Source organism: Chionomys nivalis, chromosome 22 (assembly GCF_950005125.1).
Source record: "Chionomys nivalis chromosome 22, mChiNiv1.1, whole genome shotgun sequence".
NCBI lineage: Eukaryota > Metazoa > Chordata > Mammalia > Rodentia > Cricetidae > Chionomys > Chionomys nivalis.
The window spans coordinates 7,262,348-7,288,392 of NC_080107.1; the positions used below are offsets into that span (position 1 = coordinate 7,262,348).

At 43.3% G+C, this 26,045-nt stretch overlaps 1 protein-coding gene across 12 annotated transcripts in view; it reads right to left on the bottom strand.

The window, feature by feature from the left end:
- The window catches only part of Osbpl6 (oxysterol binding protein like 6), a 169,703-nt gene that overhangs the window by 74,076 nt on the left and 69,582 nt on the right, over positions 1-26,045 (bottom strand). For 11 of the 12 annotated variants that reach the window (XM_057755252.1, XM_057755251.1, XM_057755249.1 and 8 more), the window contains exons 2-3: positions 20,275-20,437; positions 2,891-3,140 (exon numbers count right to left, since the gene is read on the bottom strand). In XM_057755252.1, the coding sequence (XP_057611235.1) occupies positions 2,891-2,986 (96 nt within the window). In that variant the 5' untranslated portion in view covers positions 2,987-3,140; positions 20,275-20,437. The remainder of the gene's footprint in view (positions 1-2,890; positions 3,141-20,274; positions 20,438-26,045) is intronic. The other variant, XM_057755243.1, reaches the window with a different exon arrangement.

Sequence of the window (26,045 nt, forward strand, 5' to 3'; positions counted from 1 at the left end):
TGGCTTTACTTGTGTAGGGAACAGGAAGCCTTCGAACGATTTCATGACTTTGCCATATTCAGGGAATTTGAAATCATGGGGTTCTGAAGGTGCTAGTGAGGCAGGGGTCCTCAGCAGGACCTGGGAAAAGGTGACGAGAGTCTGGGCTGGGGAGCTGACGGTGGGAACAAAAGGAAATGATGTTCTAAAGGAAGGGTACGAGCTAAGGAGTTAATCTAGGAACTTTAGGTGCAGTCAAAGAGAGAGACACAGAACAGAGCCCGCGTCACTGAGAATGGTTCTCTGACAACAGACTGGCTTACACAGATTGCTGTATGTCACAGTCAGAGAGGGTGACATCTAAGCAGACCTGTTTGTTTAATCAGCTCATCAGCACTGTGCACCTAGAACCTGTGAATGACAAGCAAATACGGTGGGTTAAAACACTGCTGTGTCTCTGCCGTGTGCAATATCCTTCACCTATGTGATTAGGAGAAGGAAGAGTTGAAGTCTGTAACACAGCAGTATCTGCACAGATGTCTGTCAAATCAGGAGGGAGAGAAGATTGAATGAAGACTAATTCATCATACTTTCCTGGTGCCTTTGTACTACACAGATGCATATTAAAGTACTACACCACATCACAGCATATGCCAGGCTTCCACATTCTCTACATTTATTCTGTGTTTTAGGCAATGATGGAGGTGATGGGGGGAAATGAATGATCTTTATTCCTTACTATTATTCTCCTCTTTGAGGGAGATGAAAAGATACAAAAGAGAAGTCGCGAAGGTAGCAGAGGACAAAGTCTTGGGAAGTGTTTCCACTTGCTGAGATACATAGGGACAAAAAGTAAATCATCTCCTTAAAAAATACTAGCCATGCAGCCTTGGCTAGCCTGGAGCTCACGATGAAGATCAGGCTGGTCTTAAACTCATAGAGATCTGCCTGCCTCAGCCCCCAGAATGCTGAGATGAATTAACGGCATGTGCTACATGGTGAGACTCTCTCCAAAACAAACAAACAAACAAACAATCTTCATGATCAATTACACGCCCTCTCACGTCAGCAGACTTTCCTCTCACAAGCCAGTCAGGAGTCATCAATTCTAACTCCTGGCCCCGGGGGGCAGGCCGGGGTCTCCAGAGTCCCTGTCATTTGCATGTGGGGTCAGGAGCCCAGGATGCAGAAGGCAGATCAACAGGGCACGGCAGCTGTTTCCATAGCAGTCACCATCAGTCATTTTTTATTTACCACAGGTCTCCAGGGTGAGCTGGGCCCATGCTTCCCTGCTCCTTAGCAACCAGGAAGGGCATGCGACAAAATGCTCAGAGCAAGGGGGGAAAATGGAGAATCCATAAAGAGAAAGAACAGAGGAGCAGGAGAAGGGTAGACTGGCCAGCTTAGGGGGCATCTCAGCGTGCAGCAGCTCTTCAACACCAAGCGTTTTCACACACAGCACTCTGAGAATTTACAAATGCATTGCACCCAGTATTAACAACATCAGGTAATGGCAGACTTAGTTATTAGTTAATGGCAGAAGAACTTCTAAGATAGCGTATAGGTATCCTTTTGAACACTGTTAACAAAAGGCACAAGCATTAAAAACTTCCGCAAGACGCTGTAGTAGGAATAACTGCGTTAGGATCTGTGAAAAATATACACAGAAAAAATCATCAGTTTGCATAGATTGCCCTGGAATTCTTGCTATAAGCAGCAAGGGTATGCTGGGAGGGATTAAGGCTGGGTTTCTCTCAAAAGCATCCACAGAAATGCATCCCCACTGCTGTGGATCCATACCTGGATTTAAAAATGCACGTACAATGAATTATTAATAGCTGATGCACAGCCTGGGACCATGGTTAACACCTATAACTGCAGTACTTGGGGGCTGGCACAGAATTGCTGAAGGCTTGAGACTGGTTTGGGCTACATAGGAAGCTGCAGGCCAGCCAGACATGTGAGTTTCTGTGTCAAAAAGCAAAACAAACAAACAAGCAAACAAACGAATAAAAATGAAAAAAAAATAATTGATACATGTATTTCTTTAAATTAGGCAATATGTTATGATCACTCAAAATGCGAGTGCAGCAGAGATGCGAGGGCCCCTGCCAGACTCTTCACTAAGTAAAACCCACACAAAGGAAAATTACCATGAAAAAGTTGACAACGCTCTTGTAAATTTCCACTTATACAACCAAATTACTATCATAAGGCACATATAATGGATAACCGTTATTCCTGGCTGCTAAAACACCGCTGTTGTGTCTGTGGCCGGCATTTAAATGATGACTCCCCACATAACCACGGCAGCAGAGCAGCCCCCCAAACACGGACAGCTTTAGAGATTGGATCCAATGGGGCAACGGGTGTATTCTAGCATAAATGAGCTCTGACACTTTACTTCCTCCGCTGCCCTTCAGAACTGTTCAGTCCTTGATGCTTGCGGTTCCCGGATACCACAATTTTATTTGCCTCCTAACTTTTGAGACCAACAGCGACAGGATCCCAAGAAACCTAGCAGAGGTTAGGACTTGTCGAGCATAGTTGGTCTTACAGAAAGTCTCCTGAGGGTTCAAGGGTTCTTTTCCACCTCCCCAAAGAAGAGGGACCTGAACGTGACTGTCCTGATACTGGCTCCACGGCGAGAAGAACACCAGGCTTCTGGGAAGAACCCTGCTCTGTGCTGGGGTCTGCATTCTGAGACCCCACCCCCAAAGGAAAGTAAAAAATAAAATAGCAGAGAAGCCACTGTAACAGCTTCACCCTGTTGGGAATGGTTACACAAAAGGGGGGATGACCTGTGATCTAAAGTACTTCACAACAAACTTTCAGATTCAGTTAGTAATAGCGCGCTATCCACACAGGGTTCTGTTTGCAGAAAATGATAAAAACACGCCGGTTCTCCTACCTGCCTGCTTTCCCTCTGGGAGGACGTTGAGGCACTTCTATGGGTCGGAGTGGATGTTTTATGAGCAGGGGATATGCCCTTCTCGTCTGAACTCATCACTGCAGTTAGTCTAGGGGTGTGCACGTGAGACCATCCCAATCCTCCTTCTGACTCCCAGACGAAGAACCAGACAAATTGCGGCTTTAGTCCATCTCGCACGGATCAGACTGGACCAGGAAAGCACAGGTTACTACTGGGGTGTCCAAACTACCTAAAAACAAAACAGAAAGGCTCACATCATTTAAAAGGAAATAAAAATCATTCTATTTATGGTAAAATTAATTTGCATTAACAAAGGGAAGAATATACACTTAGAAGTGCAGGTCTGAGGCTCAGAGACATCGAAGCTGAAGGCATAAGTTATGATAATGATAAAAATGTACGAAATGATTCATATATGAATTCTGAAATTTCGATATGTGTAAGGAAATTTCATATAAGTCTATAGTTATATTTTTAGAATTTTTAACATTATGTAACGGATTATGTGAATTTGAATGTGGTAGGATCTTATGATTAGGATCTTAGTGATCACCTAGATACAGACAAGAATTAAAACAGCAGTCCCTTGGGTTGTACAGGTAACTCAGTGGTAGAAAACTTGTCAAGGATGGTCAATTTAGTGCTCAATCTGACCACCCTAACCTAATTAAGTAATTATTAATTTAAAAAGAACAATCTCAACAGTTAAGAGAACTCTCCTGACCTTGTAAACCTGGATGCTCTAAGTGACTGAAGCTTGTAATCCTGTCTCAGGATTTTAAATCCCCTGCTATTCTATTAAAATAAAAACTGTAGGTAAAGAGCTGTTCTCCCAGAGGACCCAGGTACATTTCCCAGCACCCACATGGTGACTGATATCTTATAACTCCTGTTTTCGGGGATCCAGCTCTGTCTTGTGACCTTCAAGGGCACCAGGCACACATATGATACACAAACACGCATCCAGGGAAAACATCCACACACGTAAAAATAAAATTTTAAAAATCTTAGAAAATAAAAATAAGCTATCTATCATCCAAACTGGAAGAATAGATTAAAGCAAAATTAGCCTTCATGAGCCATAAATTCAAAGAGCCAGAGGCTCTTTTGTCGAACAGCAAAGGCTTCAGCTCGGATTGGCAAAAGGCAGTAAAAAAGCCAATGCCCGCGGATGATCATCCAATCTGCTCGGCAAAGGCAATCTACCAAGTGTGAATCAAGATTCCGAAGCCAAGTCCTGGTGCCTGGAAGCAGAAAAGCAAGAACGCTATTTAGACCCTTGATTCAAAGGACTTTGTTTTCTGGTCCAAGGTGTTTTACAAGTAGATGCTGACACTTGAGCCAAAAGTGTGGCGGCTTTGTGATGTGTTCAAGCGCTCCCGTGGGATGGGGCTGAAGTGGCTGACCTATTAATCCAATATCTACTCAGACACAAATTCAATCCAAGTTTCAGGCCCTCTGTTAATGTGATATACAACCTCCCTCCCCCCCACCCTGTTCCCAGCTCTTTCTTCCTTCCCCCTCCCCACCCCAGTACATCCACCTGTACTGTCTTCATTAGTATCAATGCTAATATATTATTTTAACTCAACATTTTCAGGACAACTTGTACATAATGAAACCATGTTCAGTCTTACTGTATTATGAATACATTTAAAAGCTGTCAAAACCAAAGAAAATAATGTATAAAGAACTAAAGGCATCCCAAGATCCAATTTTGAGGTTATTGCTGTTATTGATGAATTTGGGATCTCGTGTTTTTAAACAAAAGGTGTTGTGTGGCTTTTCCTGGGAGACTGGGACAACTAATCTCAGATAGTGAACCAATTGCAGATAGAGGTTCAATGCAGTGAACCACTGAGTTTATTGGGGTTCCATATAGGAGTGGGGTGAGGGGTTCCATATAGGAGCACAGACAACCCAAAGCAACTGCATCACAAAAAAAAAAAAAGAAAGAAAGAAAGAAAAGAAAAGAAAAAAAAACAACAATAACCCATCCCAGCATGGATGATGGTTCATGAAAGCCAGACCCCTTCAGCTCCCCATATGGCTTGTGGTAGATGTCAGAGTTTGAGGCCAGCCTAGTCTACAGAATTCCATGACAGCCAAGGGTACACAAGAGAAATCATGTCTCAAAAAAACCAGAGAAAGAGAGAGATAAATACACTCTGATCCCATGCTTGAGTAATAATAATAAAACAATTTGAGGTCAGAATCCTAAGAGACCACCCCCCTCGTTCCATCAGCCTTCTCTGTCACGTGAGGGTAAGGCAGTGACAGAGCAGCGGGACTGACCGAGTGTGAGGTGAGCATGCTCAACACTCCCGTTCACAGGAACACTCTGCTTTATATAAATGAGGAGAGAATAGGGCCTAGGAAGTCAACGGCTGCAATCCTCAGCTTGTTTTCCATCTGCTTGCTATTAGCATCCCCACAGAAACTTACTTTTCCAAAGGACTGTTGTCTGTGCAGGCTGAGAAGACCCCAGGAACAAGCTGTGTGATGCTTAATGTGAGGTCACAGGACAATGACTTTGATTGGCACGTGAACCATGGGCCCTGCTGACTTGGGCCGCTCTGTTACCATCCCCTGGTCGTTTTGCTAGTACTAACGTTTAAAGACTGGTCTGTTACTTTTCATTCATCATCGGGGTTTTGACCTCTCTGGCATGTTAAAAAGGAAGACTGCATAACGTCACCTTGTGCATTACAACAGGAAGAACAACCCTGAGAGATACAGTTCCTGATGACGCTAACACACAAGGACAGGATGCAAAAGCTTTCAGCTCTGGTCTGTGGCCTTAGCATTTACAAATTCTTGTCCATTCTGTGCAAATTTCTATTCAGGCAGCCAGTGACCTTGAAGGTGCCCTATTTGGGGGAGGTATTTTCTGTCAAAATAACCATTCTCCACTTGAAGCTCCTGGGTCAACTAAAGTTAAAAATGTCCCTAAAGTGACCCTTGTACACTGCCAGCAGAAATAAGAAATGGTGTGGCTGTCATAGAAATCAAATGCTTCAACTGTTCCTTAAATGTTTGCAAACAAGGTTACTGTGTGATTAATTCCATCTTGAAGTAAGTGCTCCAAAGATCTAAAGGCTGGAGAACATACCATGCATACACTCATATCCTCACATACAATCCCAAAACGCAGAAACAACCTCAATATCCACCAACAAAGGAATACATAAGTAGGGAGTATTCTATTCAGAGACCAGAATATTACTTAGACTTGAAGAGTAAAGAAATTCTAACAAGCATGACGACATGGATGTATTAGTCAGGGTTCTCTATAGTCATAGAACTTACGGAATAAATCTCTCTCCCCGCAATAAATATGGGCTTTATTGGAATGACTTATGGGCTGAAGTCCAGCTAATCCAACAGTGGCTAGCCAGGAATGGAAAAGTCTGAGAATCCAGTGGTTGCTCCATCCCACAATGCTGGGTGTCCCAGCTGGTCTTCAGAGCATGATGGAATCCTGAGGAAGTAGACTCCGATGCCAGTGAAGGAGTGGATGTGTGGCAAGGGAAGGCGCAAGCAGGCAAAGAACAAAAGCTTCCTATGTCCTTATATAGACTTCAGTCAGAAGACAAGGCCCATATTAAAGGTGTGTCTTCCCTCCTCAAGATTTGAATTGAAGGCATAGACCTCCTTGACTCAAGGTCCAGATCAAAGGTCTGGACTAGAAGTGTACAAACCCACCTCAGACCAAGCAGAAAATCTCTCACAGGTGTGCTCTCCATATCTGGATTGTAATTCATTCAGATATAGTCCAGTTGAGAACAGAGAATAGCCATCACCGAGTTGGAAGAGGGACAGAGAGGGAGAGAAATGAAAGAGATATCTTGATAGAGGGAGCCATGATGGGGCCAGGGAGAAACCTGGTGCTAGGGAAATTCCCAGGAATCCACAAGGATGACCCCAGCTAAGACTCCTAGCAATAGTGGAGAGGGTGCCTGAACTGGCCTGCCCCTGTAATCAGATGAGTGACTACCCTAATTGTCATCATGGAACCTACATCCAGTAACTGATGGAAGCAGATGCAGTGATCCACAGCTAAGCACTGGGTTGAACTCCTGGTGTTCAGTTGAAGAGAGAGAGGAGGGATCATATTAGCAGGAGGGTCAAGACCATGATGGGGAAAACCCCAGAGACAGCTGACCTGAGTGAGTGGGAGCTCACGGACTCTAGACCCTCTGAATGTGGGTGACAGTTGTGTGTCTTGATTTGTTTGTAGGGCCTCTGGCAGTGGACCAGGACTTATCCTGGGTCTGACTTTTTGGAGCCCATTTCTTATGGTGGATTACCCTGTTTAGCTTTGATGCAGTGGGGAGGGGCCTGGTCCTGCCTCAACTTAGTATGCCAGTCTTCGTTGAAGCCCCTAGAGAAGCCTTGCCCCTTCTAAGGAGTGGTTGGGGGATATGATGGAGGAGATAGGGTGGGAGGAGAGGAAGGAGGGAGAATTAAGATTGGTATATAAAATGAAAAAAAAATAATAATAAAAAATAGCTATCACAATGGATGAGCCCTGAAGGCAACAAGCCAGATACAAAATGGCAAATGCTGCCAGACTGCATTCCTACCAGACTGAGAGTCCCACAGACAACAGGCGCGGTGCGTACCAAGATTTGGGGAAGAGGACACAGAACTGATGCTTCCAGGACTGGATCTAGAATTCCAATTTGGAAAACAAGAACAGTGTGGGAGTGGATAGCAAATGTGAAATCACTCAGTGCCACGCTTTTCACTTGAAATCGTAAATCAGAAGATGTGATGTGCATGTGCGATCACCACAGAAACGTTCCCCACGATCAGCTACGCTGACTGGTACAACATCCGGGCACTATTTGACACCATTTTAGCAGCCAGGTTTCATCATGCGATCTTTCCTACGAGAGCTGTCGCTCCAGCCTGTCTCATGCCTCCATTTCCACATGTTTCAAACATGTCTGCTCTCTGTTTATTTGACTTGGTTCTACAGCATCCCTGAGGGAAGAGGCAATCTGACTTCTGTCATTGTGGTTCTACGTCACGAGCCACAAGCACCGCTCAGGACACGGACTGAGCTTATCACGTCAGCTCCGTTCCAGCCCCTCCATTTTACCCACTAAACAGCTGACTGGGCACACACACTGGCTGTAGATAACCTTACTCTCACGTCACTTCTTTGATATTACCGTATATGCTTGAAGATAACCCTAAGTAATCCAAAAAATTTACAAACGTCGGTTTCTTATCTGTTCAGAAGTCATTTGAGAAAACAGACTATACAAAGTTCAACCTTCCCAAGAGGAAACTTCCTAAAAAAAGATCTGCCAGGCTACTAATGGAACCCAAGGGGCCTTACTAGGCTTTATCCTTCCTACTGCGGAGTTACCCATGAGGAATAGGGACGATGTAACAGCCTCAGTTCTTTCCAAACACAGCTGATCGACTAGCCTGGTGCACCAAACTGGGGCACCTGCCACCTACTAATTTACTGGCCCATTGTCCAGCTTAATCACAGCCATTTCATGGACAGAATTTTGAGAAGCAGCCACCCAAGGTTTGTGCTAGTTGACACCCACCCACGTGTCAGAGTGTCTACAGCGCTAAGTTGGGGGACCAGCTGTAGGGTTTTGATTACTGCTTCCACACTGTCAGGTCAGGGAGAGGTGAGCTGGCTTAGGAGGTCTACTGCAGGGACCCACGTATCTCAGGCTCGTGATTATTCAACTGGGGTGCCGTAACCTTTGTGCACACTCAGTGCTGAGCTCGGGAACCTGTTGTGTTCCCCTCCTCAGCTCAGGCTTCAGAGGTACCCCGAAATTGGCCATAGTGGTGATGGGGGTGAGGGAGCGTGCATGCCACTATACTGTTTATAAGCACATATATCTTGCACTGATGTTTTATTTTTACATTAAAAAAAAAAATCTCATGGATTAAGAAAGCAATCCCGACTCAGAAATATGATCCAAACATCAACACAAGATAAGAGAATGACCAAATATGACACTAATTATGATTATTTTATGTTCGGTTTGATGGCACATACCTATAATCCTATCACTTGGAGATTGAGGTAGGGACTGCTGCTAGTTTGAAATTAGCCTAGGCTATAAAAGAGAATGGCCTATCCTGGGATTATCTAGTGAGACTCTGTCCCAGAAACTTAAAAACTAAACAAAAACAAAAACAAAACAAAAACAAAAAACAAAACAAAATAAAACAAAAAACGCCTCCCAAACAAAACAAAACAAAACAAATAAAAGCCACAAAGAAGCCAGGTGCTATTGGCGCATGCCTTTAATCCCAGCACTCAAGAAGCAGAGGCAGTGAATTTGAAGCTAGCCTGGTCTACAGAGCAAGTTCCAGGACAGCCAGGGCTGTTACACAGAGAAACCCTGTCTCAAAAAACCAAACCAAACCAAAAACAACAAAACAAAACCCCTAAAAAGCGAATGTGGTAGTTTGAGTGCAATTGGCCCCCATAATCTCATAGGGAGTGGCACTATTTGTAGAGAGGTGTGGCTTGATTGGAGTGTGTGTGGCTTTGTTGGAGGAAGCGTGTCACTGTGGGGCAGGCTATGAGGTTTCCTATGCTCAGGATACCACCCAGTGTCTCAGTTGACTTCCTGTGGCCTGCAAGGTGTAGGACTCTCACCTCCCGCACCCTCCCCACCATGATGATAATGGACTGAATCTCTGAAACTGTAAGCAAACCATCCCAATTAAATATTTCCTTTATAAGAGGTCATCGCAGCTCTTCACACAGCAAACCAAAACAATAACAACAAATAAAAACCCATAAAGATTACCTTAATGTCAAAAAGACTTGAAATATTACCAAAAAGTAAAGGAATGGGAGTCTTAATAGTTTGACAAGGTTGTATGTATGAGGTTCGCAGCGTGTTGGTCCTACTGTAAGTTATAATTCACAAACAAATTAACCCCAAAGGTTCAAGCTCCTGCTTTCTTTTTCGGGGGGGGGGGGGCATGTGATCCGTGTCTCAAGGAGGATGCTGAGGGGGCAAGAGACCTCTAAGCCTGGCTTAACACAAGAGATTTTGTGGGAACGAGATGGAAGGAAGTAGTTTAAATATTCATACGAGATACTGGAGTGAAGCTAGCAGGCTAAATACAGAATGGCTTCATTCCAAGGCTAAACTACAAATAACAGTTGAGGTTCTTAAATTTTTAAATTATTTCATTGGTTTTACACATCCTACAGACGGTTTCTTTCAAGTATGCTATGTGCTCTGAGGACATTCACACCCTTCCCATTCCCTGCTTTCAAAGTCCACCCCCCTTTTCTCCACCTAGAGGCCTCCCTTCTGCATTTGACACATCTCTGATATGCACTCACAAATGGTACCTGGGAAGAACTGCAGGGAACCACAAATGAGAGAAGCCATGGTTTGTCGTCTTGTTTCATTTATTTATTTTTGTTTTTAATCTTTTGGTTACTTGAAATGGGTTTTTGCTATCCAACCCTGGCTGGCCTGGGCTTGTAACCCTTCTGCCTCTGCCTCTGCAATGATAAGCTTCCAAGTGTCCTGCGGCTGGCTGGATCTACCTGATGTATTTCACTCAAGATGATGCTCTCCAGTCCAGGCTACTTCCCTGGAGGAAGCAGAACTCCACTCTTCTTTATGGGTGAAGGAGCTGTACTGTGTGCACATACCGCATTCTCTTTATGTGCTCGGCCACTGATGGGAACCCTGGCTGATTCGAGAATATGGCTCTGGTGAGACGTAGGCACCCGTGCAGTGTGTGGCCTTACAGTTCTTTGGGCGCGTGCCTACCAGCGGTAAGCCAGGTCCTATGTTCTGCCTATGCTTTATGCCGGACCCTTCGTGATGATTTCTACAGTGGCTGCACCAAGCCGCATTCCCACCAGCAGTTTATAAGGCTGCCTACATCCCTGCCAGCATCTAGTATTGTTTGTTTGTAACTGGTAGCCATTCTGATTGGGTTAAAATGAAATTGTAATGTCTCTCCAATTTGCATTTCCCTAGTGACTAAGGCTGAACATTGTTTTTCACATAGTTATTGGCCATTTGGACTTAACCTTTTAAGAACTGTTGTCTCATTAGTCCATTTATTGATCGGATTGTTGTTTGGTGTGTGGCTTTTTTAGTTATTTTAGTCTCAATATTAATGCTCTCTATGATGTAGAGATGGAAAGGATTTTCCTCCATCCTGATCCTGGAAGCTGTCTCTTCATTGACTAATCATTTCCTTCGCTGTGCAGAAGTGTTTTAATTCCATGCATATTTAGGCTTCATTTCCTGAGCTACTGCAGTCCTTCCCAGAAACCCTTGCCCGTGCCTTCATTGTCAAATATTTTCCCCTCCCAGAACTGTGAGCTCTGATCTACTCTGAATTGACATCTGCATATCAATTCTGTGACATAGTCAGTGATATCATTCGGTGAGAGATATGGGTTTCATGTGGCTGTCCAGTTTTTCCAGCACCATCTGCTGAAGAATGTCTCAGTTACTTGTCTATTGCTATAATAAGGCACCATGACAAAGGTAACTTCAAGAAGAAAGAGTATTTATTTGGGGCTTCCAGTTTCAGAGGGTGAGTCCACGGCCACCATGATATGGTAACATGGAGCGTGGTGACGGGGAGGCAGGCATGGTGCTGGAGTGGCAGGAATGGCAGGAATAGCATGGGTTGTTGAAACCCCAGAGCTTGACCCCAATGTCACTGCTCCTCAAACAAGGCCACACCTTCCAATCCCTCCTAAACAGTTCCACTAACTGGAGACCAAGCATTCAAATATATGAGCCCATGGAGCCAATACCATTCAATCCATCACACAGATGGTGCCTGTTCGAGACTGTTTAAAAAAAAAAAAAAAAAAAAGGATGACTGTCACTGTGGGTTCAACTCTGAGTCTTTTATTCGATTCCATTAATCTAAACTACCTTGCTCTGTGCCAACTCCGCTGTCTCTGTCATGACTTGAAACCTGCTGCTGCGGCATTTCAAGGCTTGTCCTTTCAGCTATGAATTGTTTCTGCAACCCAAGTCTTCTGTGCTTCTGTAGAAATCTTAGAATTTTTCTCCTTCTGTGACAAATGTCATTGGAGCTTTAAGGAAATTACATTGAACCTACAGATTGCCTTTGACAATGTAGAAGGGGATTTGAGTTTATTTTGTAAGTTAAAATCCTGTAAGGGCAAGAAGAAGACAAGGCAAAAGCAACAGAATTTGGGGGCCAGAAGTAGAATTTATTTATTTAATCAATTATAAAATGGAAAGTATAAGGTGGTAGGATGATGGATTGATTGGCCATGAGGATATCCGGTCACAAAGACAGTGAGCGACGAAACTTAGGGACAACTTGACATGTCACTTGATGCTGAACTCAGGATGAAAACGGCTCGGAAAACACCACAAATGCCCACAACGAGGTGTCGGTAGGCAACCCACAGGATGGACGGGGCACTGAGCACATCCCTGCAATGCACATTCCTCAGAGCAGCCAGACTTAGAAACAGAAAACTCCGAGAGTTGGGCCCCACAGTGTGACAGCGAGCAAGTCAATTATGGAAGGGTTTATGATTTTAACTTTTCTTGCCAATTTTGGATTTCTCTCTCTTCTCTGACGTAGTTTAAAAACATCAGCTGTGCTTAGAAAGACAGGAGCTGAGCACCAGAAAGGTGGCTCAGTGGGTAAGAGCACCTCTGGCCAAGCCTGACAACCTGAGTTTGAGCCGTCTGACTTATATGGTGGAAGGAGAGGACTGACTCCTACGGATTTGTCTTGTGACTTCAAAGGCGTGCTATGGCAGGTATATGCATACACGCACACACACTCTCACACACACATATACACATGTACACACACAGACACAAATATAAGAACAGCCTGGTTTACCAGAGCGAATTCCTAGTTCCAGGACAGCCAGGGCTGCTACACAGAAAGAGAGAGAGAGAGAGAGAGAGAGAGAGAGAGAGAGAGAGAGAGAGAGAGAAAACTATTTTTCTAATCAGCATTGGGTGGGTTTTGAAAAACCTGCCAATCATGCATGAATTGAAATGCAAGATGAACACTGCCCCACTTCCTTTACCTCTGCCGTTGACATCAAATCTGAAAATACACCTGTTCAAAAATGCTTATTTTATTAAAAAAAGAAAAACCTCTTGATTAGGATAAAAATTGGTGGAATTTGTGATTATAAGGTAAGAATATTCATGGAATAAACCAGTGCATTTATCCTAAGTATAGATACCAAGCGAGATAGTAGGAAAAATCAAGCAAAAATACAAACTAAATCATGAAATCTAGGGCATGATGTCAAAATGAATGCTAATAATTCTCTTTTTTTCCCTGAAGACTTCATTATTATTTGCTGTTTGGATAAAGAACTCAAAAGGAGAAAAAGATTTTTTTAAAAAAGAAAAAGGTCTAAGAATTTGTATTGTCTTAGATACTAAAGACTTTATTCTATTTTTCCTTGTTTTATAATTTTTTAAAAAATAATTTATTTTTTACATGGTTTGTTGTGAAGATGTCAGATCTCCTGGAACTGGAGTTACAGACAGTTGGGGGCTGCCCTATGGGTGCTGGGGATTGAACCCAATCCTCTGGAAGAGCAGCCAGTGTTCTTAACTAATGAGCCATCTCTCCAGCCCCAGGTTTTATAATTTTACATTTAAATCTGCAATCTATTGTGGTTTGAAAGAAAATGGCCCCCAGTGGCCAACAGGGCATGGTACTATCTCAGATGCACAAGGCAGGCCCAGTGTGGCTGTCTCTTCCTGTTGCCTGTGGATCCATATGTAGAATTCTCAGCTCCTCCTCCAGCACCACGTACCACCATGCTTCCCACCATGACGATAATGGACTAAACCCCTGAAGTCAGCAAAATTAAACCTTTTCCTTTATAAGAGTTGCCATGGTCATGGTGTCTCTCCACAGCAATAGAACCTTAACTAAACCATCTATCTTTAGTTCATTCTGTATAAATTGTGGAGCAATTCTCATTTTGTCTAGGACACTCACACACTATTTGCTGAAAAAGCTATTTTCTCCATTCATTAGATTGCAAAAACAAGCAAATTTTTTAAAAAAGAAAAAATATTAGTTGAACATTAAAAGAAGGAAAATGATTAATTATATTTGCAAACTTTTTAAATTGCTGAGAATTAAGTGTTAAAATGGAGTGCTTAGGAAAAGGAGACTCTGACTGGATGTGGTGGTGCACGCCTTTAAATCCTAACACTTGGAGGCAAAGGTAGACCCATCTCTGTGAGTTGAGTTCAAGGCCAGCCTGGTTTGTGGGAGAAACCCTGTCTCAAAAAACAAACAAATAAACAAACAGAAACCACAAAACAATAACAACAGAAAAGATCCCTGCAAAGAGGGAGGGGCAAAACCTTATTAGCTGCTCTTAGAGAAGACGGAGTTCAGTTTCCAGAACCCACATTGCCTCAGGCACTGCATACATGTAATCGAAATCATACATACATACATACATACATACATACATACATACATACATACTAGCACATAAAACAGCAATAAATAGAGCTTTAAAAAAACAGAAAAAGAGACTCAGTCTAGTCTAAACATAAGCAATGGCATCAAAATCTAGAACTCAGTAATAGAAGATTCCCAACATCCACCGTCATTTCTCCCCCAGCCTTCCTATGTACATTTGACTTCTTCATTTATGCAAACCCGAGGCACCCTGTACTTGATCTGATGTAAATGTTGGCATTTCTTCACTAAAACTTTTCTTTTTAAGTGTTTTACTTTGGAGCAATTTGGAATTTGCAGAAAAGTTTCAAGGATATTCCAGACTATACCGTGTACCCTTTCTCCAGGACACTGTCTGATTTCACCAGTTCTTCAGGAGGTGACGTGGTGGGGGGTGTGGCTTGCAGTTTAGAAGATGGATTTGAAAATAAACCCAAAGGCCGAACCTGCAGTTACTGTGGAAGTAAACTCTGCTGCACTTACCAATTTATTACATATGAAGAATTAGTCAGCATATTGCCATTTAGTCCTTCATTCTGTCATCACCTCTGAAGAGGCACCGCACCTACCGGGCCCCAGCACAATACTCTTCCCACTTCCTCCACGGCACCTGCCTCCATAGTTACGTCACTCGGGTACCAGCTTCCTGTCTATGCTCAGAAGCTTAATGCCTTGTCCCCTGTGCTCCTGGGTCACCACCTCAGGGTTCAGAACAGGGCTTGGTTGACACTGGATGAAGCTCAGCTATCTTTGGCAAAAACTAAGAAATGAATGAATGCTTACATGGGCTAGTAAAGTGTCCATGCGTATGTGTGTATCTGTGTGTCTAACTATGTGTGTGTGTGTGTATCGGGGTGACATACGGCACACAATGAAAGACAAATCCGTCAGATGACTCTGAGTGAGATGTTAACCTTCTATTCCCAGTCACACACAGCAGAATTGCAGGCAGTCACCTCCTCCACCGTCACTCTTTACAGGAACACGACTCAGCACTGGCGCTTTCAAAGCCAGCTCTCATGAGCCCATCTGTGCGGTTGTGCTGGCTCACTCAAACTATTTCCTGGCCTTATTCATTCGATGCACCAAGTCAGTGAAATAAAATTTAAATAATGCTCAAAATTAGAATAATTAAAACATGAGTCATTCTTTCTGTAAAAACATATTTGAAAAATTCGTGATTACTGGACACTGCTGTGATTCACTGTGAGAACGAACAGGCCAGGAGATTACGAGACTGTGGGTGAGCAAGGTGTTATCGTCATCTTGACTCCCACCGCTGACCTCTGGGATTAACAGCAGAGAGGGGGGTGAGAAAGGGCTCCTCGTGCCTGTATCATCTATGAATCCTTCCGTTTCCCCACAGACAAACAGTATAAATGTGTCCAGAAATCAAAGCCCTTGATCACCTGACTGTCCCAAAGAAGAAACAATCATTCCAGATTAAACACCACAAATTATCCATTTCCCAAATAAAAAGAAACAAGGCGATGGACATGGGGGCACCTTTGGAATTCTCTGCTGCATTTAGGGATTGACTCTTCAGCCTGGAGTGTCCCATGAGCAAGTGTGGACACACACATTCAATACGGTACAAACTGATCCCAAGAGCACAAGAAGACTATTGTCCCTCCTGGAACATCATTCCCAGGTTATGATGCACTGAGTTTAAACAACTCAAAGTCTCTGGCAAACTAAAGATTTAGAACAATAACTCTTAATGCCAATAAATATATCTAATATTAGCACTAAAATGAAGTTGAAGGAAAAATTCATTTCCTGATTTCATATACACATTTTGAAAGTGCTCATAAAGCTAATAAATGTTTAAGAAAACTAACCTTACAATTAACTTCTTTCTCTACTAAAAAATAGTGCAATAGCCGGGCGGTGGTGGCGCACGCCTTTAATCCCAGCACTCGGGAGGCAGAGGCAGGCGGATCTCTGTGAGTTCGAGGCCAGCCTGGTCTACAAAGGGAGTTCCAGGACAGGCTCCAAAGCTACAGAGAAACCCTGTCTCGAAAAACCAAAAAAAAAAAAATAGTGCAATAATTAGTTGCTTAAGGCTAAGATTATTAATTTGAAACTATTTTAAATATCCAAAATATAAACTGAATAGTTTTATAATGTTATTTTGAACCACAAGATTTTTTCAATAGAAAAAATATGTAATTAATTTTACTTTTTTAAAAAATCCCATAACATTCACTTACAAAAATCCCTAAGAATTCTTTATTTTGATGGATGTATTTCCTATCATGTTCTACAAAAAGACCAGGGAACATCAATGATTCCCAAGGTTCAGCTATTGCTTCTAAAATCCATTTTGTACTGACAGAACCAAGGTTTGTAAAAAACAGTTGAGAGCCAGAGCTCAAGAGAAGCTGAGGCAGCCTGCACTGGCAATAAAAATCAGGGCCAAAGAAACTAACATCTCAAGTGTGCTTCTGGGATGCTCTCGACTAGTACAGAGCTGGGACTGAGTGTAGGCACGTGCTGTGCATGTCAGAGTTCACAGGCTGTAACAGGCTGTCCTCTGCAAATGTCCACGTGCAACCTGAAGGGCACCAGAGAACAAAGCAAGCTTTATTTGAGCATCTTCAATAACAACAAAAACTGAAATAAATGAATTTACAATTATGCTCTTGAAAAAAAGAGAATTCTCATTAAAGATGCAAAAAATAAAAAAAAATGAAATTTAGAGAATCATCCATTTGTTACCTTGGGAGAATCTGATGCACCAATTCTGAAATAATTGATTATAAGGGAAGACTAGGAAAGTCCTATCCTGCTGTTTCCATATGAACTACTTTGGCGTAGGTAAACATTAACCAAGCAGGGAAGGGCTTTGTCAATGGATCCTAACAGTGGGCACAGAAGAAATGCCAGTAATGCTAATGGAAGAATGGATTCAGGCAACAAATCTCAGTAAGGGAAATATTTAGGTTACCGAAACCTGATCACAAGCAGGGACTCGGGTATCCTTCCTGAACCTACAGCATCACTCAGAGTCCTACAGCCCAGCTCTTTGCAGTTCCCAGGAACCATGGCAGAAGCAGAATCCAGTCAAGATCTGATCTCCAAGCTGCAATAAATTTAAATTACAGAGTAAAAGGTAATAACAGCCAAAGTTAGTACCTGGAACATTCTATTGTTTGCTTTCTTCGACAAAAGAACAGCTTGAAAAAAGAAGGGAATATCCTAAATAAAAGTCAAGAGACTCATTAACCAAATGAAATATAAGTTGTTTTTGTTTTTTCAAATCTGCTAAAAATAAATCTTTGAGACAGGTCTCTCACTAAACCCAGCACTCACTGCTTGGCCAGACTAAGCCTCTCCAGCACTAGGATAATCTATGCATACAGCCAGCTCTCACTGGGTGCTGGAGACCTCAGCTCGGGTCTTTTTGACTACACAACAAGCATTGTGCCAGCTGCACCATCTCCCTGGGCCTGAATCTTACCTGTTGAAGAGTCTGTGTCTGGTATAATTAATTTGCTGCTCAGCCATGTATGGAAACAAATCCGCAAGAACTTTATTTCCACAGATTGAAATTTGATTGTCAAAGGATGCATTCACATTTCACCTGTCTAGAATCTTCACCTGCGGTGGAGATTCTACCAGACATATTGGCTTAAGAAATTCTAGGAGGTAGAACCCTGACCCTGAGCTATACAAAATATAATCAGAATTCATCCCTATTTGTTTGAAAATGGACAGACTAGGTTTAAAATCTGTTTAAGAGACAGAATCAAGCTGGGTGGCAGTGGTGGCATGCACCTTTAATCCCAGCACTTGGGAGGCAGAGGCGAGCGGATCTCTGTGAGTTCGAGGTCAGCCTGGTCTACAAGAGCTAGTTCCAGGACAGGCTCCAAAGCTACAGAGAAACCCTGTCTCGGGGGAAAAAAAAGAGACAGAATCAAAATGAGTAATGGGGAAACTTCTGTAAATTGTTTGTTCCAGTAAATGTTTGTTTCTTTTCTTTTCTTTCTTCCTCCTCTCTGTCAAGACCACATTGCCTTGAGAAATGGTCAGTCTTCCACATCTGAGTTTACCTAATGTGAACAGAGAAGTTCTATGCCCACAGTGACTTATGTTATGAAATGTTTCCATGGTAAAGACCCACAGTTGGGTCCCATATGAAATTAACAGCAGTACTTCTGAAAAAAATTTCAATTTAGAACAAGATATTGATCAAGGTGGGGGGAAAGTTATTGATTAAATACAACTCACTGTACACGTCAAATTCTGATGGCAATACCTCTCAGTGCCAACATGTTGTGTATGCCAAGGGCACAACAGACTGGCCACTCAGTGAATCACCCTTGGGCACAGATGTGCCAGCTAGAAAATGGACTCTACAGATGCCATTCAAAGAGAAGCCAGATCAATGAGTCGCTTTTGTACCCCTGACCACATGACAATTAAATCAAGCAATGAAACCCTTAGGTCACAAAATGCCCAACCTTAAGATGACCACACCAGTGTGTGAATAGAGCAATTCAGTCTGCATCCTATGCCAGTCGGCTCTCTCAAGATCAACGGACCCATCTCATTTCGGAAAAAGCTTTCTTCTCTCTAGGCAAGCTTAGTAAGTCCTAAGGGGACAACTCTCGAAGCTCCTGCGTCTGATATAAAATAATAAACGCTGAGATAACGGCAGCGAATAAAGACAATCGGTTGTGCTGCAGTCCACAGAGGTGAGTTCACGGAAGACGAATGCAGAGCTCTTCAATGCCACAGCTTTCAAGAGGGTGCCTGGCAGGACCAATCGATCTGTAGGATTCGTTGATTAAATATTGATGGAATGCTAAAGACTATCAGAAAGTAATCATTAGGATGGTAACGAGATCACCTAGCATATTCTCTAACAGCGATTTTCTGACTTCTTGTGTGGAGTGTTCATAGGGAACCAACTGATTTTTAAAAATTTTCATATATGAAAGCAATGGCCTAAAAATTGGCCTGCTTCCTTTAAGTTTGTAAACCATGTTGTCTTAATAATGTAGCTCTAAGTAGAAAGCTTCTCACATCACATGATTCCACTAAATTATTACTGAGCCTTGCTTCCCAATCTCCCAAGAGGGACCTGTCCATGCAACAACAGGAGTGTTATTGGAATTCGTGCAGACTGTTCCCCAGATTACACACGTCTACACTACCAACGCCTCTATCAGCACCCAGAGCAAGAGTGACTAGTGGAGGTGCAGCTTGCAAAATTCCCCCCAGACTACTAATACCATAACCTTCCCCATGGGGGGACAGAGGGCTGTGGATAACAAGGAGGGGTGTATCCCAATGCCAAAGGCCAAACACCCCAGGCCAACCATGCCAAATGGTATCTATGACCTGGCGCTGAAAACGTAGTAGGTGCAAATGGCATAGATGGCAAGCAGACTATAAAGCGTGGGGGACTCTGGACTCATTGTAGTCTTGCAGGCAACACCAGAGCCACCAATGTCTGTTGACTACAGAGAAACAGATAATAATGTTTGTAAGCCTGCATGTTCATACCGTGTTCATGCAGCCATATAAAGAAACCAAAGCTAAAACTGCAGCCATTTTTATGTTGAGGTCTGCAACCTGTCTCTCAAGGAGTGAAGGGTGCTCTTGCTTCCACATAATGTAGACCATAGACAGAAATAGAGAAGTTAGCCAATATTTGTGAACATTTAGGTCCTTGCCTTTAAAAAGAGTCAAATGGAACATTCACTGAGTTGGCTAAACATAATGAGGATTGTGACATGTTATTGAAGGTCAGACAAACAAGGAGGTATAAAGAAACACCTTCCTGTTCCTTGGTGCTGTGTCATCATCGTGTGGAGTCATTCGGCACTGCCTGGTCAGCCCTGCATTTGCAGGAAGTGTGCATTCTGCACCCTCACCTTTGCCTTGTGTCAAAGTCTTCTAGCTTGCCTGCACCATTAGCTTCTCAGTGAACTGGCCTCAGACGCCTCCCGCTGTTCTTGGGACACAGTCCGCCAGTCTGTTGGCGCTGGTGGCGCCTTAATTGCCCTCTTTTGCTGTTTTCCCAGCAGGGAGCAGAACCTGGAAAAGAGAGATGACAATCATACAGGGCATTTCCAAAGAATGTCCAAGACACTCTTAGGAGGATGCCCCCCAATACCTCTCTGCATGACAAAGTTTGTACCAGGTACCTCAGCTTTTATCTCCTCTGTTCAGTCTTACACAACTGCAAAGATAAGAACACTGAACTCAGTGTTCAGTCACATTGCAGATTCCCAATTACACTATGCCCAGAGTCTCAAGGAAAAACCCTCTACATGACACAGCAGGTATCCCCAGTGAGGACAAAGTGCATTGTCTAGAACCAAGCTTAGCTTTCCCATGAACTGTAGATGTCAGGCGGTGCTTTAGAGAAAACAAGCACAAAGAGGGCTCATCACATGGGAACAGAAATCTCCAGTCCCATGGCTCCGATAGGACCCTGTTGTCGTCTCTAACTGGCCTTTCAAAACAGGACTGTTTCTGACTTTATCACCACAGAATCCAATTTTCATAATAGATCACTCAGGAAGTGAAAAACACAGAATGAGAAAATAAACGTGTACTTTAAGAATAAAGGACAAAGCCAGGCCTAAAGCAGAAGCTGCACCAATTACTCTCTGCCCTGAAACACGACGGCAGTGTTTCCTTCAAGCCATAGACCTCTCTAGCAAGCTCATTTCTGCACACGGAGACAGCGTTAAAAGTACCCATCAAGCCAGATGCTGTGATCCACATCCATACTCCCAGTTCCTGGGAGGTTGAGACAAGAGGGTTTCGATTCTGAAGTCTACCTTGGTTTCTTAGTGAAACCTTGTCTTGGAAAAATAAGTAAGTAAATAAATATAAATAATTTCTCAGGTTGAATTATTTTAAACTATGTACGCCATCTGCTTCCTAACATGACTTACTGAAAATGCAAAAGAGATCTGTCCAGGCTGATTAGTGTGGACAGACTGACTGATCCATTTTAAAGGGGAGTTAAGGTCAGATCTTATCCTGTAGTTTACACTGGCCAGGAACTTCTGGAAATCCTCCTGCCTCAGCTTCCTAAGTGCTGGCATCACAGGGAGCCAGCATGACCAGCATGATTGCTTTGTTAAGTTACATCTTTCTGCCAAAAAAGTATTTCTTCCAAATTCCTCTCTATCTCTTAAATCAAAAATAAATCTACGGTGGGTGCTATATTTTGTAGATCTAAGCAAGCGTAAGCATCGCTCATGATGATGGCGTGGACAGACCGGTTAACACCCATCCAGGTTGTGAACCGGTACTCAGGATGGCACCTTTTTCTTTCTGGCACACAGGATCCCATTTATGCCCTTTAGTCTCACATAATTAATTGTAGGCAGATGGTGAGATCCAAATTTCCAGAGTAGAAACTCTACTGGCCTCTTCTCCTTGCTGTTGCCAGTGATGGATTCTGTCACACTGTTGGCACAAACTAAAGGAGGTAATACAGTCAGACTCCTGGGCTACGTGGAAGCCCTTTTTACTCACCGACCCCCATCGTCCTCCCTAGTCATTCTGCGCCATCGGAAAAGTAAGAAGGAAAAGAAGAACAGAGGATCATGGGACACAATCACAGTTTCCCACCGTCACCTCTATCCCTGCTCTAAAACACATCAGAAGACAGGGCGATGCAGCGGGCACCTTACGCCACCCCTTCCTCCGGGTCTAAGAACCTCCATATGTGTCCTCACGGCCCACGCAAAACAGACCTGGGTCCAGGAACATTTTACCACCTCCTCCCTTTTCTCCTCCTATCATCTTAGCCAATACATCCTTTAGATTCTCACTCCAGAGCACAGTCCCCAGCCCCGTCATCTACTTTCTCAACTCCCTTTCCCGGACTTTCGGTTTATTCGACCGCCGTGAGGGTGTTTGGGTTTCAGAGTTAGCTCTGTCCATATCTGATCTCCACCACCTGCAAGTGTACACTCAGAAGCAGAGAGCAGATCATAGAGAGCCTGTCCACACCCCCAACACATACACCAGGGTCAGAGTTTAAAATGCAAAGTTGCTAGGTTTTAATCTGTGTGTGTCTTAGAAGGAATGGAATCTATTATTGTCCCTTTTGTTAAGAACAGACTTTTGTACTGTTATTCAATGCCAAGGTTAAGGAGTCCTGACTTGTCCTGAAACTCTTAGTAACATTCATGTAGACCTTTGCTGTGACCTTCCAGGGGACTGAGCACTCTGGGTTAAAAATTATTACACACTTCAGACATAAACAAACATCACTGAGAGCCACAAGCTAATGAGTATTGTGGCTATAGACATTAATTGGTGAAGACAGATAGAGAATAGGTATACAGTAACATCTGCATTCTAAATCCCCAGGTGAATAATATCTTGCTTTGTTTCTTTTTCTTTTTTGTTTTCTAAAAATAAGGTTGTTCACCAAGTGGCAGCTCAACCTTAATTAAGAACTGCCCTGGGTCCCATTTACTTCACATAGAAACCGTGTGTAGGGTGGAAGTCCAAAGGTGAAAAGCCCATATAGTTTGAGTCTGGTTCTTCCTTGTGAGAGCACACGTGGAAGATTAATTCTTAAAGCTGCAGGTAAGAAATGCGCCCGAGGCAGGGACAGGAATGGTTCTTATCACGAGTAGAACTGAACCATGCTTAAAAACGACAATAAAGAGCAAAAACAAAACCCAGCCTACTTGCTTTTTATCCACCGATGCTGACCAACCAAAAGAATCATCTTCTAGGGCTAGAGAGATGGCTCAGCAGTTAAGAGCACTGGCTGCTCTTCCAGAGGACCAGAGTTCAATTCCCAGCATCCACATGTCAGTTCACAACTGTCTGTAACTCCAGTTCCAGGGGATCTGAAAGCTTCACACCGATGCACATAGAATAAAGTTAAATTATGAATCATCTTCTAATTTAACATGTTCTGGAGCAGAAAAGGGCTCCCGACACCTCTCTCCTGAGTCCTTCATTAAGTGCAAGCTTTAAAGGTTGAAACGCTGACTCAAACAAAAGCTTCCACAGCAACCGATACTCAAGTAGGAGTCTCTGGAAGTTCTCATTGAGGACTTTGGTGAATTGGCAACCTGTCCTTGGAATGGCTCACTCAGGAAGGCAAGGATCGGCAGCATCCCTCCAATCCCTCCAAGCCCGGTGGTGACTAATCCTCCCACAGCCTGCGTTCTGCCCACCAGACCTCGCGTTCTCATCTGGTACATCCTTCTTGTTTCTTTTTCAAGCCGTCAGAGATGGAGACGAACTCTACCAAAGACTAGACTACTATATGAAGCTACAAGGCAAATGTATATCAGACAAGGAGACCAGAAAAAGCAGGATCCACCACTCCGCAAAAGTAACAAAGGGAAGTTTTATAAAATGGTTATAACAATAAAGACTACCACAGTAGCTGTCAGGACAGGGTTTTACAAAGTCATCTACAAGACAAATTCATTCCACAACTGACTTGTGACGCTGTCGCTAACTGTGCAGCCATGGTGTTAGCTCAGGGTTCCCTTACTTCCTCAAGGATGCATCGGTCTCCATTTAACCCCCTCTCTTGCTCCCCCTAGACACTCTACAAGACCTTATTTGGCACTATCTGTAGTCTCCATCAACTGATAAGTGGTGACAAGACCACCTCGCTGCTTTTTCCGCCACAGCAGTGTTCTGATAAGAAACCTAAATCGCGGCTCTTCCCACCTTTGGTAATTCAAAATACCCCATGGGTTCCCACACTAGTACAAGAATCCAATAACTTTTATGGAAATAAGTTGTGCTGGGGTAACTTCCCAGAGATGACAAACATAGATTCCTGTCAGCTACCTAACAAGTAGGCTTTGTTGCAATGTAGCTAATGTCATTAACGCAACTATGTATCACAGACGTTAAAAGTCACCAGCTGAAGAAAAACATGCCAGAGTTTTCTTATCTGCTATTAAATGCTATTAACTGACCCTGCCCAGGAGTAAGTTAGATGTATAGTTATTTAAATAAACATCAAAACCACAGAATGAAGAGGACTTAGAAGTTAAAAGGCAAGGTTCCTTGGTTACACCATTGACAGCCTAGCTCCAGATAACAGGACAAGACAGGTGGATAATCTTTTCAGGCTACAAAGCAGAAAAGATATTTGTGATAGTCACAGCATGGAAATAAGAATTCTAGCTTGGAATGTGTGTGCGATTCTGTGGGCTGAGAAGGAAGATCAGAGGAAACTTGGGAGGAGAAAAAGTACCTGTCGACTAATACCATTTGGCAGAAACGAACAGGCAGGCATGAATGAAGGACACTTCAAACCACGAGGGTGGTGCCTGACAGTTGAGAGAAGCCCATTGGTTAGTTCAGGACTCAGGGCTTCCCTGAAGCTAAAGAAGGAGAGTGGGGAGGGGCCCCACAGGAGGTAGAACCAACCGACCACATGGGTTCCAAATGCATTCCACTGTGCAAGCTGAGAAGGGCAGGGTGAAAGTCAGAACAGAGGGTCACATGACCCAACAGCTAAATAAAGGAAGAGGCAACAGATGGTCTCGGAAGGTCATGGTAGCAAACCAGACAGGAAATGGAAGCTATGGGGTATGGGACAGAGGAACAAGAGAACTTAGTATCTGACAGGGGAGATCCAGCCTGTCTCCTCACTAGCAGCTCCCTCCTACCTCCTTCCTTCCTCACTGCTTCCTTTCTGTGGTGCTGGGAATCAAAGCCAGGGTTTGACTCAACCTGGCTCATTGAATCTGCTGATGCAGAACCCAAGGATAAGACAGATGGTTCACGACATAAGCCGTGCCAGCACACTTAATTCGCTCATCGCAAACGCACTTTCCACAATCTTTTCTAGCTCCACTATCCAGCCAAGGTTTCAATTTTTGGTTTGCATCTAACTCAAAATTACGTTTCTCTATTAGAGGGAGAACAACTTTTTCCCCAGATCCTAAAGACCAAACAGAGAAATGATCCAGCCCTATTAAGCAGCAAACGACTTTCTTTTTCTCTAGCTAGTTCTGTTAATCTTGTCACGAATTCATATCAGATTTCTGGCTATAGATTACTTACAGGAGTCTAAGCTGTTATGTTTTTACTTGCTGACTTCTATCTCCCATCCCAAAGTAAACAATACAGAAATTGTTCAGCAATTCAGTTGGATTAAATATTATAAAGCCACGGATAACCTCATTAGCTACAAAGCACAGTAGACACGCTAGGGACATACTCTGCTCTTGTGGATGGTATGTTCTCTAAAGCTAGTCAGCAAATTTTCTCTGCAAACAACATCTGTATCAGTGAATTTTTTTACACGATCTACTGCTTGATGCAACTATCCAACCCTGTTATTATTTGAGAAGGCAAGCCCATGTAATGTGTGGACAAACATGGCTAGGGTCTAGTAACATGTAATTCGCAAAAGTGGCGGAATAAGTTGGGTGTGGTGGCAGGTCATCCCAGATCTCAAAAGGCTAAGGCAGGAGGATCATGAGTTCAGGGCTAGCCTGAGCTATACGACAAGCTTATGTCTCAAAACAAATAAAAACAAATGAGCAAATGCCCTGTGGAAGAATTGTGGCTGACCCTCATATAACAGGCACTCAGTTATGGCAACCCGGAGGGTTATGTTTTGTTTATCTGTAAATCTGTTTTCTGTTTGTCAGTGTAATCTGCACTCCATGATGTGTCTAAGGCT